Raw genomic sequence first — 17,841 nt, forward strand, 5'->3', positions numbered from 1 at the left:
AACAGGTAATACATGTACTGTTTGGATAATGCTTTTTCCATTATGATTTTATTAAAGAATAAGCTATTACTTTAGTTGTATTTTTCTGAACAATACATCATTACTCCTTTTCAAAATCCCTAAACAAACACCTTTCTTTCATCCCACAGACTAACTGCTGTTTTGGACAATTCTAGGTACCATTGGCATGCTTCATTTTCTGAGGAAAAGAAAAACTCATGGATACTAAATTGCAGTGATTACAATCATATATGTGCTCACTAAATTAACTGCAATACACACTTAGAAAGTTCAAAATAAAGCCTGTACTGTGATCGACACATGCCAATCATTACAAACCAGCCATTTCCCATTGTACAGAAAGCTTTCAACATTTCAAAGGCTGCCTCCAGTCAAGGAGGTAATCTATGCTGAGTCTTGCAGTGAGCTATAGTAACATACAAACTGCAGTGTGCAACACTACTTAACTAATGCTCTTCAGGAAGGAGAAGAATGTGGTGCTGAGATGGAATACAAAGCTGACTGAAAGGACATAGCAATCTGCCATCTGAAGGTGGAGAAGCAAAGAGTATTGGTGCACAGACTGTAATTCAAAGTACATGAGAGGGAAAATGTATACTCTAGTGCTAAATGGGAACTTCTGATACACTTTTAAAAGTCAAACCTATGTTTGATAAGCGCAGATTTGGGAAGTGGAGAAATCATTTCAGAATGCAGTCTCCTGAGCTACACAAGAGATGAGTTACACGGGTGTAGCAGGCTAATTCTGCCCAATTACCAAATCCAGAACTATCCTCCTAGAGCTAAGCTGATCCATTTTCCAGCTATCTTTAATCTAGTCACCCCCAAGCCAGCAATAAAGGCAGCATCAACAAAGAAATGTAATGTCAAAGAATAGAGATGCAGGATATTGAAGAAACTTTCCATTTCATTTTAGCTTTAGTACAGAATGGTTTTTTGTTGTGTCAAATGACTCCACAAGAGAAAGCTGCATTACAAAAGGATTAAACATTATAATAACCAAGTTAAACAGAGTACAGCTTATCTTTTTCTCCCTCACAGTTCCTCAGAATGGGTTTAATGATAGCCTAGGGACTACATTTGTTCAAAGTCAAACTTGCTTGATTTTACCCATCTAATTGTTAACCTTCAAGGCATGCTTACACCAAGTAGTTTTAAAGAATGCTGAATTTGAGTACCACGACCTTCACTAAGAAGCTATACATGCCACATCTGATGTTAAGAAGTCAGCATTTGTTAACAACTGGTGAGGAAGGGAAATCATTCTTTTGAACAGTTATAAATACCTGCCTAACAAAATTTATTTCAGTTAATTAAAAAGTCATGAGCCAAGACTGGATTCAATATGAAGAAACAAAATGCTACCACTCATGTACATGCCTCCTTTTAAATAGGTTTTATTGTCACTAATTACGTTGTAAAGGAATTACTCTAAGAGGCTACTTCACAGTTGGTGGTGGAACACCTGGAATAAAGACAGCACCACAGTGTCAGGCAATAGATTCAACCTCAGAACAGTTTGATTTGCCTAGACAAAAGCACCTAGTCACAGAAGGCATCAATACAATTTACTGTCTCCGTCTCCATAGTTTCTGTTGTGCTTCAATGCCATTTATTACTATGCAGAATTACTCGCCCTCTAGCAAGAGATTGTCACTAGTAAATAAACACAGCTGTGTATAGCACTACACCAATATGTTACCACTCCTGACAACACCTATGTGGTACTGCAATAGCCACTGGCTTTCTGAGGAGTCTTCTGTGTGTCAAACTAAGCAAAGAGTAGTTTAAATTTTCACTTACACAATCTTATTCACCCCAAGGCACCCCTGAAGATAACAGAAATTAAATGTACACAAACCTGTAGGTCTACTTCCGTTTTAGGACATAATGCTGCAAGACAATATTTTGGAAAGGGTAATAAATGCACCACACACCATTCCGAGGGTAAGGAATAGGAAAGGGGCTACTCAAAGCCTCCCTCCCTGGGGTGCCTCCACACTGGATCCCACAGCCAAGCCAGACCCAAAACCTCCCACTGGATTTGTTCTTTTGTGAGTGTCTGTTTTTAAAGTATCCATATGACAAGTGAGGGGTCGTGTGTATGACTGATGGGGTAACAAAATGGATTTTCATAGCAGAGTATCAGAAAACCATACAAACATTTGCATCAAGATTTCTAATGTTAACAAGAAATTCACACTGTACATGTGATCCCCCTGGAAGAAATATCTTCTGCTGATTCCATTTTTCATATCAATTTTGCTTTATCATTATTTTTTTCAACAAGTGAAAGGAAGTCCCATTGATGTCAGATCTGGACTTAAATTTTAAACTAGTTCTGTCCCAATGCAACTTTGTTATTTTCAGCTGAGCTACATGTCATTTTATAAAATCACAAGGTATTTTCAGAATCAGACAATTATTTCTAGTAGTTTAGGTAACAAGAAATCCAGAAAAACATGGAATTTACACAAGGGACTGTCTTTAGAGTGGAGACTTCACAGGAATAAACAGACCTACTTTTAGGTATAAAAGTAGGAATATAATTTAAATTAATTGATGATTTTAAAGCATTTAACTGCACAGGCAGAAAGTGTTGATGTAAACCTGCTCTCGTTTCATGACTTTTGAAGACCCTTTTCCTTTTTAAGAGTTAGTTGGAACTGAAAGGATCAAAAGAACAAAGATCTATGCCAGGTAGACACAGTGTATATTATTGAATTTCACAGCCTATTTACTAGCACTACATACAAATATATTCTACCTAACAAAATGGTTTCATTTATCAAATATATTAATTACAGTATGGCTAAAATACAATGTTTAGAAGACGGGGTATTTGTGAGTCTGTGTATGCATTTATAAGACAGTATTTGATACAGTAGTGCTGCAAGATAAATGTATAAGATATTGATTTTAAAGATACTTTATATTATTTCAGATGCTTTTATTTCAGATATTTTTATATTAATCTCTTTTTAAGATATTTTTATATTATGTAAGATATTTTTATATTATGTAAGATATTGTTATATTAATCTATTTTTAAGATATTTATAGAAGCAGGTGCCAAGTTAGAGATTGCTCCGCTAAACTTGTTATATCTCATTAAATATAATTAATTATATAAGTAAATTAATTACCCAACATATGGGTCACTGAGAGAAATTAAACAAAGACCTGAAAAGCCAAATGAAAGGAGAAAGATCAGGAACAATTTCACTTTGGAAAAAGCTCCCAGGGATTTCAGATCTTACTCATACAAGTAAATTTACACTCCTGGGCATGATAATATCACTAATTTTATATTAGCATGGAATGATGGATGGTTTATAGCCCTATAAACTTTCAAAATATTAGGATTACAAAATTTTACTTACAATCTTGCAAAACTATCAGCGTAAGGAAACCGATCTGTCACTGATGTCACCTGAGGCATTCCACTTCGCTGCCAACAATTCTATAGGATAGTACAGAAAACACTATGTTGAAATTGCTTTGCTAAGCAGGAAATTATTTTGTAGCTCATTCAAAGGTAACCAGTTTAGAGACCTGGCAGATGACTCGATAAAAATGAATGCATGCATCTCCTTCCAAAGAAATCCAGTTTTGCAGATTTGGCTTTTCCCCTCACTTCTCCCAGAACCAATGTGTGCGTTGGTTCCATGGTATACTTCTCACAGAAAGAAAATGTGTAGAATCTGCTTGTAATCTGGCAAACCTTCCTGATGTTGAACAAGCTTGGTTCCACAACGTTCACCAGAGTGAAGAAGTCACAGAGAGGAAGAGATCATCCTCTAACCTAAAGCATGCAGCCAGGCTTGTGCTCTTGCATGTCCCCCACATATTCTAAAAAGTCAGAGTAACATCCTGGCCTCTATCAATGGAAACGTCACATTTATTTCAATATTTAAACAGATAAATCTGACTTTAGATGCTTATACTAGGGAATATGGATTTCACCTTAGGAATGAAGTTTTTCTCTGCGGACAGTAAAATGAGCAGAGGATGACTAAACCAGTTAGAGACATGTACACAGTCAATGCTCACATTTCGACATTCCACAATGGAAGCCAAATTCTAAATTTCTAGAGAAATCGCCAGAGCTCTAAGTCAGCACAATGTTGCCTGCATGTATCAACACATATTTGAAATAAGGGGGAAAATGTCTGTCTTAAATGAGCTGTTGAAACGCCACTGAAGTGGGCAGGAAATGTGACCAGCATGTCACGGTTAAGTCATTAGCTGCTGAGCAGACTTCCAGCTCAGAGGCATCAGCCCATGTTAGGCAGTGCGGGGTTCCTCTCCGCTCCCACATTGGTTGGTGCCTGGAGTCAGGCAGTGCTGGGCCTGCTCTTTGGTCCAATCTGCACCAAGACTTGGTGAAAAAGAAGAAAGAAGAGCAGAGGCAGCAGCAACAGCAGCAGTTCCTCACCTCTGTGCTTCTCCCCTGTCCAACACACCCTTCCCCTGCCAATCTGACCTAGCTACACTGTCCCCTTGGCATGCTGTCTTTCCCCCGGCTTTCAGATTTTCCCTGAATTCCTTCCCTCAGAATGGCTAGCTTGATAAAGTTACCCTATTTCCTCTAACCACACAATGCCCTCCAAGGTCTGCTTGATCCTTTTGCTCAGGCTCTGCTTCTCACCACTGGTAAACTGGTGGCTGCCTTCACTCATGCTGCAGCAGGGAGCAGGACATCTGAACGCCTAGTTAGTGAACAATGGAATAGCTTGCTGGAAACTGGAGTAAGGTAATGCTGGTCAAGCTGGTTAGTCTGGACAGGGTATGGAGGGTTCCCCACCTATATCAAGTAAGGGAGGTCATGACAGAAGAGGTGAGAGTGAGAAGGATGGGCAGGAGAAGGGGATACTGAGATCATCTCCATAAAAACTGGAAACCACCACTGACCTGCTTTCCATCTTTTGTGACTGTACTCCCAGAAAATTAACTGGAATTAGAACCAAAAGGTGGTTTAAAGTTCTTTATAAGCACCTCTTTTCTTTAAACAAGTGAATATTGTTTCCCTGTGGAAAGTCCTCTGGAAATCAACTGTGATCTTATAAGGTCACCATCTTGAAAATCTAGTCACGCAAGATTTGTGCTCCACACAGAGTCAAAAGCGTGCGAGCTTTTTGGCTGATGTAATGCTGACAGACAGCTGCACAGAGACAGTGCTGAAACTGAATCAAAAGGAAGGCAAGAAAATGAGAAGGCTGGATTTTAACAAAGGTATGCTGATAATTAAAAAATGCAGGGCTTAGTCACACCCTGGAACACTCTATATGAATTCTAATGCAGTCTCTGATTGAAATGGATATTGTCATTCGGTCCATATGCATTTATTGTGCGTTATGAGACAGAACTGCTTGCTTGCATGTAAGTATATGTCAATCATGAAAATTAAAGGCAATTAAATATGAAACTTCCCTGTTAGTCTTCTCCTCCTACCTATATTTTCCAGGTATAAAACATTGTACAAATCAGCATCAAAATAAAAAGAGTAATCTTAACACTGTAAATGCATCTATCCTCCTTAATCATATTACAGGTTGTACCATACAGGCTGTTTCCCACCTTCCCCACAGAATCACTGTGAGCTGAGTGCGAGCACAGCTCCCTCTAGAGCTTGAGCATTAGACGAGAACACAGCACGCAAACCCCCGGCTCCAAACGCTTAGTTTAAGCGCTTAGAAAGGCAGCACTGTGAGAAAGAGTAATACATACATCAGAGAGGCCGGGGAGCCTGTTGCAAAGGCTGCAGGCTGAGATTCAAAAATACCTTGTGTCAGACACGGACTCCCTGTTACCTGTGAAAAAGTCACATCTTTCCAACGTAAGCTTGTAGGAAAAGGGTTAACATGTCCCTGGTTTATGGGAAAGGTGAGGTACAATCCCCTGAACCTTGAACCTTATTTGCTGTCTTGGGAGCAGAGATCAACCCCACCTCACTATGACCTTCTGTCAGGCACTTGTAGAGAGCGATAAGATCCCCCCTGAGCCTTCTCTTCTCCAGACTAAACCCACCCAGGTCCCTCAGCCGTTCCTCATCACACTTGTGCTCCAGGCCCTGCACCAGCTCTGGTGCCCTTCTCTGGCCCCGCTCCAGCACCTCAATGTCTCTCTTGTAGTGAGGGGCCCAGAAGTGAGGCCCTCAGTGGCATGGTTTAGTGATGGTCTTGGCTGTCCTGGGGTAAAGGTTGAACTTCATGACTTTAAAGGTCTTTTCCAATGTAGCTGATTCTATGATTCTGTGACAGGCGAGGTTGAACAGGATTCACCTATGTGTGTGCATGGAGTGAGAGAATAGAGTACGCAGCTGAACTTGCATCAAACAGGTTGCATGGTGAGGCAAGAATTGACATATTTAGCCTTTCGGAATTTACAGGACCTCAGTTAACTAACCCAACACCACTTCCACAGCACCAGCTGCCCTCCAGAGCAGTCATTTCCAAGTCGGGGTGGTGCTACCCCCCCTCGCCCTTCACAGCCAGCCAAAGGCTTGCAGGGGGTGAAGGTGGCTAGCAAGTATTGCCCAGCTTCACCAATATTCCATCCTCTGGCCAACAGAGGGGAACGCAGCGCTGGTACAAGCGTATGGGGACACCGAGAAGGCGGGCTGCGAGCCTGACCAGGTGGGCCTGCGCCCGGGGACACGGTGCCGGGGCTGGAGCCGCCCGGGGGACGTGCTCAGCGCCCCTCTCCTTGCAGCAGCGCCGCTTTCCTCGAAAATCCCCCGCTCCGCTTGCTCAACCCAGCGCTGCCGGAGCGCTTCCGCCAGCCCCGCTCCCCATGACCCCGCCGGGCCGGCCACCCCGCCGCTCCCACCGCCTCCCTCCCTCGCCGGGCGGCAGTCCCCGCCTCTCCTCGCACAGATATAAGTCAGCGTCTCCCGCCCCGCCAGCAGCTCACCGGGACACCGCCGGATCGCTATCTGAGGATGCTGCGTGCCGCCGCCGGGGGACCGGCCCTGCTGCTGAGTGCGCTGCTGTGGAGCCTGGCCGCCGCCGGTGGGTAGCGCTGGGCGGGACGCTGGTGTTGGCTCGGGGCGGGTGGGATAAGGCGGCGGTGCTCGGCTCTTCGGATGGAGAGAGGCTGGACGGCAGGCAGAGCCGCCCCGCAGCGGCGGCTGCGGTGAGGGGGACACCGGCTGCGGTGAGGGGCCGGCGGCTGAGGAGCGGGGATCGGCTGTGGGGAGGGCGGCAGCGGCTGCCTCGCGCGGGACTTTAGGCGGGAAAGCGCCACCGCCGGCGGGCCCCGGCTCCGAGCGGACCCCGCTTCAGCACCGGGTGGCGCGGGTCGCCAAGCGCTGGTGTGTGCTGAGGGGAAGGTCCTTCATAACCATAACCGGAGCCTCAGGGGCTTGCTGCAGGGAGCTGCTGACCTGCAGTAACGAGGTCTACGAGATCTCTTCGCCTTGTCCCCAGCTCCGAGCTTGTTGAGGCAGAGAAGATGGTGTTTAGAAAATAGGATCTGGGTCAGGGAAGGGCTGGTTTCCAGAGGTTACAGGGGTTGCGCGGGGCTTTCCACTCGGGCTTCCTCCCAGGCAGTTCCCTGAAGCGGCTGTGATGTCCTCCCTTGCACCTGAGCGTGGCGGTGAGCTCATGTGCGGGGAGCCCCCCTCACAAGTAACTGCAGGGCAGCCGCTGGGTGTTAAAGACTCCATCTTCCCAAAATAAATAAATAGGGAAACTAGGAGCTAAGGCCTTCTGCAGCAAATACAGACAGGGATGAGCTTGAACCACATCACATTTGTTTGGTACTTCATGCTCATGGAATCAGGTGGGTTGGAAAAGATCTTTAAGATGATCCAGTCCAACCGTTCCCAGCACTGCCAAGGCCACCACTAACCCATGGCACTGAGGGCCTCGGTTACACGGTGTGTGAACACTTGCAGGGACGGTGACTCCAGCACTGCCCTGGGCAGCCTGTTCCAATGCCTGAGCACCCTCTGGGGAAGGAATTGTTCCTCAGCTCCATCTAAACCTCCCCTGGTGCAGCTTGAGGCCATTTCCTCTTGTCCCATCCCTTGTTCCTTGGGAGCAGAGACCAGCCCCCTCCTGGCTCCATCCTCCTGTCAGGCACTTGTAGAGAGCGATAATGTCCCCCCTGAGCCTTCTCTTCTCCACACTAAACCCCCCCAGGTCCCTCAGCCTTTCCTCATCACACTTGTGCTCCAGGCCCTGCACCAGCTCCGGTGCCCTTCTCTGGCCCCGCTCCAGCACCTCAATGTCTCTCTTGTAGTGAGGGGCCCAGAACTGAACACAGGATTCAAGTATCTTCAAGCTTCTGTAGCTTCTTCTGAGGTCTTGGATCAGAAAGGAAGCATTAGACAGAACTCCAAATAAGTTACCTCAGAACTGCAGAGTTACATGAGGGAAAATAATTTTCTTCTCCCATTTCTTGCTTCTGCCAGGACACATTCCTTTAGTAAGATGAGAATGAGCCCAGAGGGCAGGACCAAGCCTTTACCCAAAAAGAACTTTTCCAAGTAGCAATTAAGAGCAACTGCTTTGTTTAAGTAAACAGAGACTTCAGGGAACCAAAATATACATACAGTATGACTGATGGCACTCTTTTCTGTATTTAAAGGCAATCCAGAACTACCAACAGCAGTTAATATAACTTGGTCTTCAATCAATTTTAAAACTATACTACAGTGGCAACCAAAACCATCAGGTTACCTCTATACAGTAGAAATCCATGGGTAAGTAGATAACCCCAAGGTGTGTCCATTCATGGCAATTGAAGACAATGCAAATAGAGTGTGTGAATATTTCTGAGACTGAATGTAACAAGAAAAGAGCCCAAACACGAGGATTTAGGAAAATTGCCAACCCAGCTGTTAATACTACTTTGTATCCACCTACAAGAATATCTGATTCAGGCTTCTGGTTTCACCAGCTTCAGAAATGGAGAGTTGAGCTTTAGATTAGTATTTCAGTTCTGAAGTTTGGTGCAGGCAAGCTGCACTGGAGATCTAGGCAAGGGTACTTTGGAGAAGTTGAGACTCGGTCTGACATGCTATGTTTTAGGCAGAACTTCATCTTTTTGTGTCTTCCAAGGTGTCTGGACCGAGTCTTTCATCTTTGGTCTTAGGAGGTGTGTGATAAATATGAGTCTACATTTTATTCTAATTCTTGAATCATAGTAAATGACTAATTTGTCTCTCTGGGTAATACTAAAAATCACCTTTGTTTGTCTACCTCTGTTGAGACTTCCTCTGTCATCATGTTTTATGTAAGCTGTGAAATATTGTGCACATAGAAAGTAGCCACCTTATGTGAAGTGTCTTAACACCTCTTTCAGTACTGCATGAAAACTTCCATGAAGTTCAATAATAAATCTCTGCTATTCTTAGCTCTCATATTAATTCACATCCCATTATTAAACTTGCCCTAAGGGGAAACGGCATCATCAACTCTTACATCGTAATGAAAATTACTATGTAGTCTTTAAAAGGGGCATAGAAATGAGAGTGCTCTCATGACTAATGGATGAAATATCAGTGCAATGGCCTAAAGTGCTCACTTATTCTTTCAGGGAGTGGTTAAATTAATAGACTTAAAAGCACAGACAGAATGAATTTTATGAAATTTATGAATCTGAAGTTTCTTTCCAGCCACATGTGCTTGCAAAAAAATTGAAGTCTGCTTGTCCAAGATGCAGTATAGAACTGGGTATAGTTCTGACAGTGCAGAGGCACTTCTTCAGACAAGGTGCTCTTATGGATGAAGTGTGCTGAAATATTTGTTTTCTCACCTGTGTACATTTGCAGAGTACATATGTTTGATCCCAAAGATCCAGTCCCCACTGTCCCTTTTCAAGGCATCTCCAGGACACTGTCACTAACTGACCTGTGACACCATAAGACATCCGGTGAAGTGAGAAGGGAGTTCAGATGACTTTTCAATATAACTTGACCTACTTGGAGGAAAACTCAGCTGTGAATTCCAAAGAGCTGACACTCTTGCTCTTTCAGCTGAGATCACAGAGTTTTTAACTTGCCTCAGTTCACCAGCATAATCCAGGAAAAGAATTGAAGCAGTAATATCAAATCTGTTTTTCCATTCCTTCTTATTAGGAAGTAAAATGGGGACGTAAACCTTTTTCCTGGTTTCATTCTTATTTCTCAAGTAAACGGATCCGCTTCCTATAATCTAAAAATCAAGAGAAGTGCAGGGGTCATGGGTTTTGCCAATATTCTAGTTCTGCAGTGAAAATTGCTGCTACTGTCTGGTTCTTAGTGTCATTTGCACCTGCATAAATGCAAACCCAAGTGACATACACGAGGAGACATTAAACAATTAGTATTGGTGTCAACAGAACTTCCTGGGATAACTGGTGTTTCTTAAGGCAATAGTTTTCAGATGCCTCAGGGGTAACACTTTCAAAGTGATTTATGCATCTTATGGGGTTTATTTAAAGAAGTCAACTGCAGAAAAATAAAAAATCAGAACTACTTATGGTTTCTATTCAATTCATATAAAAAATTAAATTTTTAATTCATAGATGTATCCAATAACACATTTCTGTAATTAATATGGATCACACTTCATTTACTTGATACTACTGTGAATCATAAAATATAATTGTACAGGATAGTGGGTTTGGACCTTTTTTCTTGTCCTTTTCAGCCTAGCACACCTACAAGACTGTTCCACTGGGTGAGGGAAATCTATAGTTTGAGGGGGGAAAAGTGTTTTTTAAATTTTCTGAATGTGTAAAAGGCTGGTTGGAAAGTGCTGACGCTTCTTTCCTGCTCTTTTCAGGCAGACATCTGACACCAAAAAGAAATGCATACTGACAACAGAAACAGAGTGTGATGTCACTGACCTGCTCAGGAACGTGAGAGAGACCTATACAGCACACATCCTGTCTGTAATGTCCTCAGGGATGGATAACTTTGAAGAACCACCTTTCGCAGTCTCTGAAAAATTTACACCTTACAGTCAGAGTAAGTAGGATTCAGTCTTGCCAGAAACTTCCTTTCAAGATTACTTCCATTGACTCAAACAAGGTTGGGAGTGGGCCAAGAGGTTTTACCTATAGATTCTTACAGTAGCCATACTGCTACCTGAGAAGAAGAAATTCAGGCATGAAGCTTTCCCAGTTGCAGGGGAGTGTGTAAGGCTTTAGTTACCATTTGTTTCTCACTGCAGTGAGTAGACCATTTTATCTTTGTTAATAGTCCAGGATTCCACTGTATTACTTTGGCTCTGTAAACTTGTAACAGATTTGAGGAGGGAAGGGAGTGGAGGGAGGGAGGAACAATAAAAAGCATGTTGCAGAGAAAGGATGATGTCAGATTTTAATTCTGAAAATGCTTCTTTAGCTGTTCTCGGAAAACCGGAGATACAGAACTACACACAAAAAGGTTCCAAACTGAATGTTGTGTTCCAAGATCCGCTTACACCATACACATTTCCTAATGGAAGCTTTCAAAGTATTCGAGATATCTTCCAAAATGACCTGGAATACAAAATCTATTACTGGAAGGATCAAAGTTCTGGGAAGGTAAGGTCTAACTCTACTTTTTACATGTAGCTGTATTACAGCTACACAATTCCTGTGCTACCTTAAGAGTAACACGTCTGCAGAGGACACTTTAATGAATTATTTTTATTTTTTTTTCCTTTACAGAAAGATGCAACAACAAAAAGCAATACATTTGAAGAAAGCGTTGACAGCTCAAAGAACTATTGCTTCTACATACAGGGAATCATTCCCTCCCGCAAAGAAAACCGCAATGGTCAAGAAAGCATGGTGCTTTGTACCAGTATAGGAAGGAATATCTTAGATGGTAAGCATCTGGTGAAGTTTGTCATACAGTCTATAGCATTCTAACAAAAAGTCACTTTGATTCTGAGCGTATTTTTACACCTCCTTAAATTGTGATGCCTGTTATCGAATAAACTGAGAGAGGACACAGTCTGAACATGGAAACTCATGGGAAGAACTCATGCTAAGTAGGAGCCCATCATCTTTAGCTGTTGGGGTTGGTTTTAGGGTTTTGCTCAACTGTTTTAATTACTTTTAAACTGTATGAGCTGATGACTGGTCACTGAGGTTTCAGATCGCATCACTAGCCGTCAGTTTCATTTTGATGTTTCCTGATTGATTTCCTCAGATCCTTTCCAATAATGGCCCCCACAGTAAATGCTTGAAGGATTTAGCTCTGAAGCATAGGAGTGCTGGAAACCATTGACTTGTAGTTTGAACTGAACTTCAGTTACTATCTCAAAAGCAGATACTGAGACTAAGACTTCCTTTACTGTTAGATGACAAGGTCAGAGGTTGGCAGGTTACTTCTTTACTGGTAAATAGGGAGTGGTTGGTGAATCAGTCAGTCTAATTCCAGACAAACAATCTGAATAACACTTTCTTCAATGTGAAGTCATCAATAGTGATTAAATAATACTGAATTGCTGTACTGTATCTTTCTTCTCTACCAGATAAGAATATTTGCACTCTAGAAAATGTCTCCTAAAACTAGCAAATCAACTCTCCCAAATTACCTTTCTTGTCTAGATATATATTTTTGTTTATCACAGTAGTTGAATTCTAGTAAAGTACAACTTGAATAGAAATCTCCTCTGTTGGTGTTTGGTAGCCTCTAAGCTAGAATAAATTTCTGCTTGGACTTACTTTCACAGAAGTAGTGCAGGGGTAAGGGGAATGGTTTGACTTACTCCTCTGGTGGTATTTTTTAGTGCACTAAACTAGATTAAAATCTGGTGTGAACCAGGTGAAATATACCTTTCCCTCAGTTCAACAAATTCAGGTTAAAACAAATTCAGCTCACACTGAGGTAGTCACTCCACTCCTGTGATACTTAAAATACAGAAAGCACGTTTTAGTTCAGTGGAGCGGGTTCTAAGAGCTTGGAGCACTGTGACATTATGGCTTCTGGTACCTGAATCCTGGAATGTTTTTTTTCTCCCCCACAGAGTACGGAGCAGAAGTTTTTATCATCATAGCAGTGATAGCGATTGCGATCATCACCTCTGCTGTTGTCCTGTCAGTGATCCTCTGTAAACGCAAGAAGGCAAAAGCTGCAAGAGAAAAGGAACCACTTAATGGTGTCTAAGGAAAAGTTACTATCAACACTAATGTTTAACAACAGTCCAAAAACAAAGGAAAAACCCAAACCCCAAAAAACCCAACCAACAACAACAAAACCCATAAATTGGGAAATATGGCAAAGCCTTTTAGCCTCTCTAATATAGGAATTTTGAAGCCCAAACTTTACATGGATTCAAAAATCTGTTACAGTCACAGATGAAAACTCTAGAGGAAAAAATCCTGGGTCATCAGTGGCTGGAGGAGTTTTCTGGTGACCTGTTTCAGTAGCCCAACCCTGCTCATACACTCTTCCCAAACGCCTTCTGTTGTCCTGTTTGAAACAGGATTCTGAACTAGATGGACTTTGACTTGACCAGGTACAGCCATTCTGGAAGTATGGCCTTTTTGAGCCAGGAGATTTATGGTACTTGTGAGGGGGAAAAACACTACTTTTGAGAAATATGTGTCCTTTACCTAAGGAAAAGGAACATCTTTTTGTTTCTATGAAACAAAACCTGTATTTATCTGACTTTCTTTTAACATTATTAACTGGGGAAATGATCTGGTAGTTCAGGTGTGACAAAGACGCTACCATGATTTCTGCACTTCTTGGATAAAATTAACTTTGTTTATTTATCTTTGGATAGAGACAAAGGTAAATCAGCTGAAACTACTGTACTGGTGACTTGTAAGGAACACTCTTGAAGCAGGTAGCTGCTATCCATCCAGAAAGTATGTCCAGATTACACTACACCTAGAGCTATGCAGACAGGCTAATCTGATGGTTCCAAGTAAGTGTTACAACAAATGCTTTGCAGTTTTTGAGTCAGTAGTAACTCACTTCATGCAAGCACTGAGTAGGTAGCAGTATTTACTGCATTTTAAACCTTGGTTTTAATTAAACAGTTAGTGAATGCATAGCTTATGTGGTACAGAATCAAATCATCTCGGTGATGGGCCTTGGAGGTACCTGTTGCTTTGACTATTTTAATATTTATTTTATAAATGAGAATCTAATTTTTATACTGGTGATGTGTGTATTTATGATGGTAATTTATACTTTTCTAGGGAAATAAAGGTGACTGGCAAAATCAGACTTTGGCTTCTTTTGTTTTAAATGAAGCAAAATATTTATTCCAGAACCAAATTAGAAACACATGTAAGAGACTTCTCTTGTGCCAGCAGTGGAGGCAAGCTGCAGCTAATGCTGGGATTTGCTGCTGCTAATGATGCTAAATTGCTAACCGCTGCTAAACCAAATCAGAACAAATGGGAAAAAAAAAGTGCATTTTGTAGTTAGTACTAACTGACTGTATGTCTCAAAGCTTTGTATGTGTCTTAAAAGAAGATATTCACTGCATTTGGGAGAAGAAATAACATCAGGTAAAATTAATATCCCAATCTACCCCTTTTTACAGACTTGTATTTTATGTTTTTCACCCCTGCTCTATTACAGATCCCTTCTTTGTGTAGATTAAGGCTCCTCTGAACTTGAGTGTGGTTGACAGCAGTTTTCTTTGTTCTTCAATTCCCCTTTTATACAGAAGGAGGAAAACAAAACACCACATTTCTGCCACAAAAACCCCTCTTTACTTGCTATTGTGCAATAGATGCTTAATGAACTTTGTGCTGATGTATAAGGCTTGTAAGGAGGAGGAATTTTACAACAGCAATCAACCATAGAGCTTGTGGAATTAAATCCAAAACATTCCAAAGTTGTCATCACTACTTCCCTTCCCAGTGCTGTTCTGCTTCCTCAGCTTCATTCGTGCCAAGCTTAGCAAAGAGCTTGCAGGGAAGGAAAGCCTGAAGGGTTACAGCATCGCCTTTACTAAACTATAGCATGAGTTGATTGTCATAAGCTATGTAGGCAGATGTTATAAATCATGCTTCCACAGCTCAGAGTTTCTGAGGTTTTCTGAATATGTGGGTTGTTTTAATAGACAAAAAGAACCAACACCCACAGGAATGCAAACAAGTGCCTTAAATGGCATAAGAGTAAGCCACTGCTGCACGAGTGCTGGAGACTTGAAGTGCTTCTGTTCCCAAGGTGTGCAGTGTGTTACTATCCAACCACCAGTGTCACAGGGCTCACAGATCCCATTGCAAACAGGGTTTTTGCTCTGTGGAGCCGGTTGAGAAAGGGGCTTTTTTTATTGCAAACTTATGCATTACTGTCCCTTGGGCCAGTGCACTGAGCCCACACGAATGCCTTATGCAGAGATTTAGCTTCTTGAGAGCGTCAGGGTGGGCAGAAGGGGTTGTTGAATACAGGTATTGACACTAGGAAGAAAGATTAGGTGCTTGCTTCAGCGCTGTGCTGATTTAAGATGGAGCCAGCTACCCAGGGAATCAGTGTAAGGAAGGGAAGGCTTTTCATACATGCCTAAGTTCCCTGGCTTATCTTCTAAGCAGGTTTCTGTAATGTGTTCCTAATGAGGCTCCCGAATCCCCTGCTCCGCTTTGCTCCCTGTTGTCTGTTGCAGGAAAAGGTATCCAGTTATTTAAAGTAGATAAAAACATTTGCACAGCTCCCTGTGAGAGAACACAGCACTTGTGTTCTCTGCTTATACAAATGAACATGCAACACTGCATACTGGAATAAGCTACTTTCATTTTATAGCACTGTTTAAAACCACATTATTCTTCTTCACATGAGTGAATAAAGGCTGACATTGTTCTGCTTGTTTTCTGCTAGCCCTACTGGCATTACAGACAATAAAATTACTGCCATTACTTCAAACGAACAACTGCACAGGACTACATAAATGTGTATATCATGAAATCACAGAGTGGTTTGGGTTGGAAGGGACCTTAAAGATCTTGTAGTTCCAACCCCCTGCCACGGGCAGGGACACCTTCCACTAGCCCAGGTTACTCAATGTATGTATCAGATATATATATATATATGGTAGATAGGGCAGCAAAGAGCTTAGCTAATCTATTTCTAGCAGACTCAGCTCTCTGCTGTGAGAAGGCTGCTACTGAAAGGCATGTAATGATAAGAATGTGATTATAAGCTTAACTTGGATCACTAGTTATGTGGCAACTCAGGAGAAGGAGTTTCTGTATGAAGTAAGTGAGAATAAACAGCTGTGCTGGATTCTTTCTTGGTTCTGTAATGCTGATCATTTTGCAGGTTAAAAGTGATTGCTACTCAGTTTCAGAACCTTGTAATACACAGGAATCAGTGGGCTTTTGTCTAGCAGACCTGAGTCAATCAAGTAGTCTTCTAATTGCACAGTATTTATCCAGATACAAATAACCACACTTCCTATAGTCTACATTTGACAGGATGGGGCAGCCACAGCTTCTCTGGGCACCCTGTGCCAGCGCCTCAGCACCCTCCCAAGGGAGAGCTTCTTCCTAATGTCTGATTTAAATATACTCTCTGTCAGTTTATTTATTTATTTATTGAATAATGGTAATTAATTGAGTATTGGATCAATAACTTCCAGAATATTTCCTAGCACTGCTCTGAGTGCCTTTCTCAGTGCACCTATTTACCTGTAAATATTAATGGTTTTAGTGGCTTCTTTAGACTAGCAATGAAGTTACAAATCTGAACTCAAAGAATATTCACAGATTTGTTATATTTGCTGATGCATTTTCTCCTATTTTAATTTTCAAACTTTCTACCTTATTACTTCAAGAAATATTTAAATAGATTCTGTATCTTTTCAGTGAGTATATTCTGGATCCTTTTGAATACTTATGGCCTGAGATGTGTTGCAGAATTCTTCCCTGGAAATAAATGTGCAAGTCTAGTTACTGTATCTGGTGGAATAATTTAATTCCACGGTCATTTTGGTTTTAATGACTAATTTATAAACCTGACAATATTTGCTCAGATGAACAGTCATAAATGATATTGTTGGTGATGGATAACTTTAACATTTTAAGGATTACATTGTGTTGCTTGATAAAATATGTTTTAAATTATGCTTTAATAGGATTATATCTATTTTTAGCAGTATGTCAGCACTACTGCTTGTGTTCTCTCTTAAGCCCCAATATGAATATTCCTCAGCTTTTCTTTCTGTGACATTGGTTTCAATGGCCGGGCTAAGGTTGGGGGAATGCTCTTGTAGCATGAATGACAAAGGTGTTTGAATCAGCAGGGTGGGAAAGGGGCTTCATCTTCTTCCTGTGTCAGTGGGAGAACTCCAGCTGAAGCACAGTGAGGATCTGCGTCCCCATAGACTTCGTATGCTTGTAAAAAGGAATCAGCTTTTGATTTTGTTTTAGATTTCTTGTCAAGATGATGTTCACAGCATCAGATTTGGTTCTTGTTTGTATAATTCTAAATACTTCTTCCAGGAATGCTCATAAGCTCATAAAATCCATCTTTGCTTAGCAAAATACTTAAGCAACAATTAATTTTGAGGTGCATCTATAAAGTGATGTATATAATTTTAATCTAACTGCATGTTTTCCTGAATAGTTGCAAAAAAAAGTTATGAAGTATAGCTAAGGATTTGGGAATATAATCACTGGTCTGATGGAAGAGTAGTTAAATCTCAGCATTAAATCTTGGTGATGTCCTTTAGAGACTCTGACCCTTGATCCTATGAGCAGAATTTAGCAAGATTCCTTTTGAAGTAACAGGACCATGTGCAGAAAATCTCTTCCAGGTTCAGCTGGACCAGGACATCGATTTCCTACCCCTCTGCTGGACATTTCTGCTGCTCCTACTCTGCTGGTTTAACAGCCTCTGATTCACGTGAACAAAATCAGGCAGATTAGCTCAAG

The 17,841-nt window shown here is 41.7% G+C and overlaps 1 protein-coding gene across 1 annotated transcript; it reads left to right on the forward strand.

Moving 5' to 3' along the window:
* The first annotated feature begins 6,931 nt into the window (after nt 1-6,931).
* F3 (coagulation factor III, tissue factor) lies at nt 6,932-14,183 on the forward strand. The gene is made up of 6 exons (XM_030496304.1): nt 6,932-7,034; nt 8,617-8,731; nt 10,797-10,981; nt 11,360-11,541; nt 11,668-11,827; nt 12,975-14,183. The coding sequence occupies exons 1-6, from the start codon at nt 6,965-6,967 to the stop codon at nt 13,112-13,114; spliced, it is 852 nt and encodes a 283-aa protein (XP_030352164.1). The 5' UTR covers nt 6,932-6,964; the 3' UTR covers nt 13,115-14,183.
* The last annotated feature ends 3,658 nt before the right edge of the window (nt 14,184-17,841 follow it).

This window comes from Strigops habroptila, chromosome 8 (genome assembly GCF_004027225.2).
Source record: "Strigops habroptila isolate Jane chromosome 8, bStrHab1.2.pri, whole genome shotgun sequence".
Taxonomy (NCBI): Eukaryota; Metazoa; Chordata; class Aves; order Psittaciformes; family Psittacidae; genus Strigops; species Strigops habroptila.

Excerpts from the sequence above, each read along its gene's own strand:
- F3 (XM_030496304.1), top strand. The coding sequence starts at position 6,965 with ATGCTGCGTGCCGCCGCCGGGGGACCGGCCCTGCTGCTGAGTGCGCTG. Across the intron at positions 7,035-8,616 it reads GTGGAGCCTGGCCGCCGCCG|GCAATCCAGAACTACCAACA; the intron begins GTGGGTAGCGCT and ends CTGTATTTAAAG. Across the intron at positions 11,542-11,667 it reads AGGATCAAAGTTCTGGGAAG|AAAGATGCAACAACAAAAAG; the intron begins GTAAGGTCTAAC and ends TTTCCTTTACAG.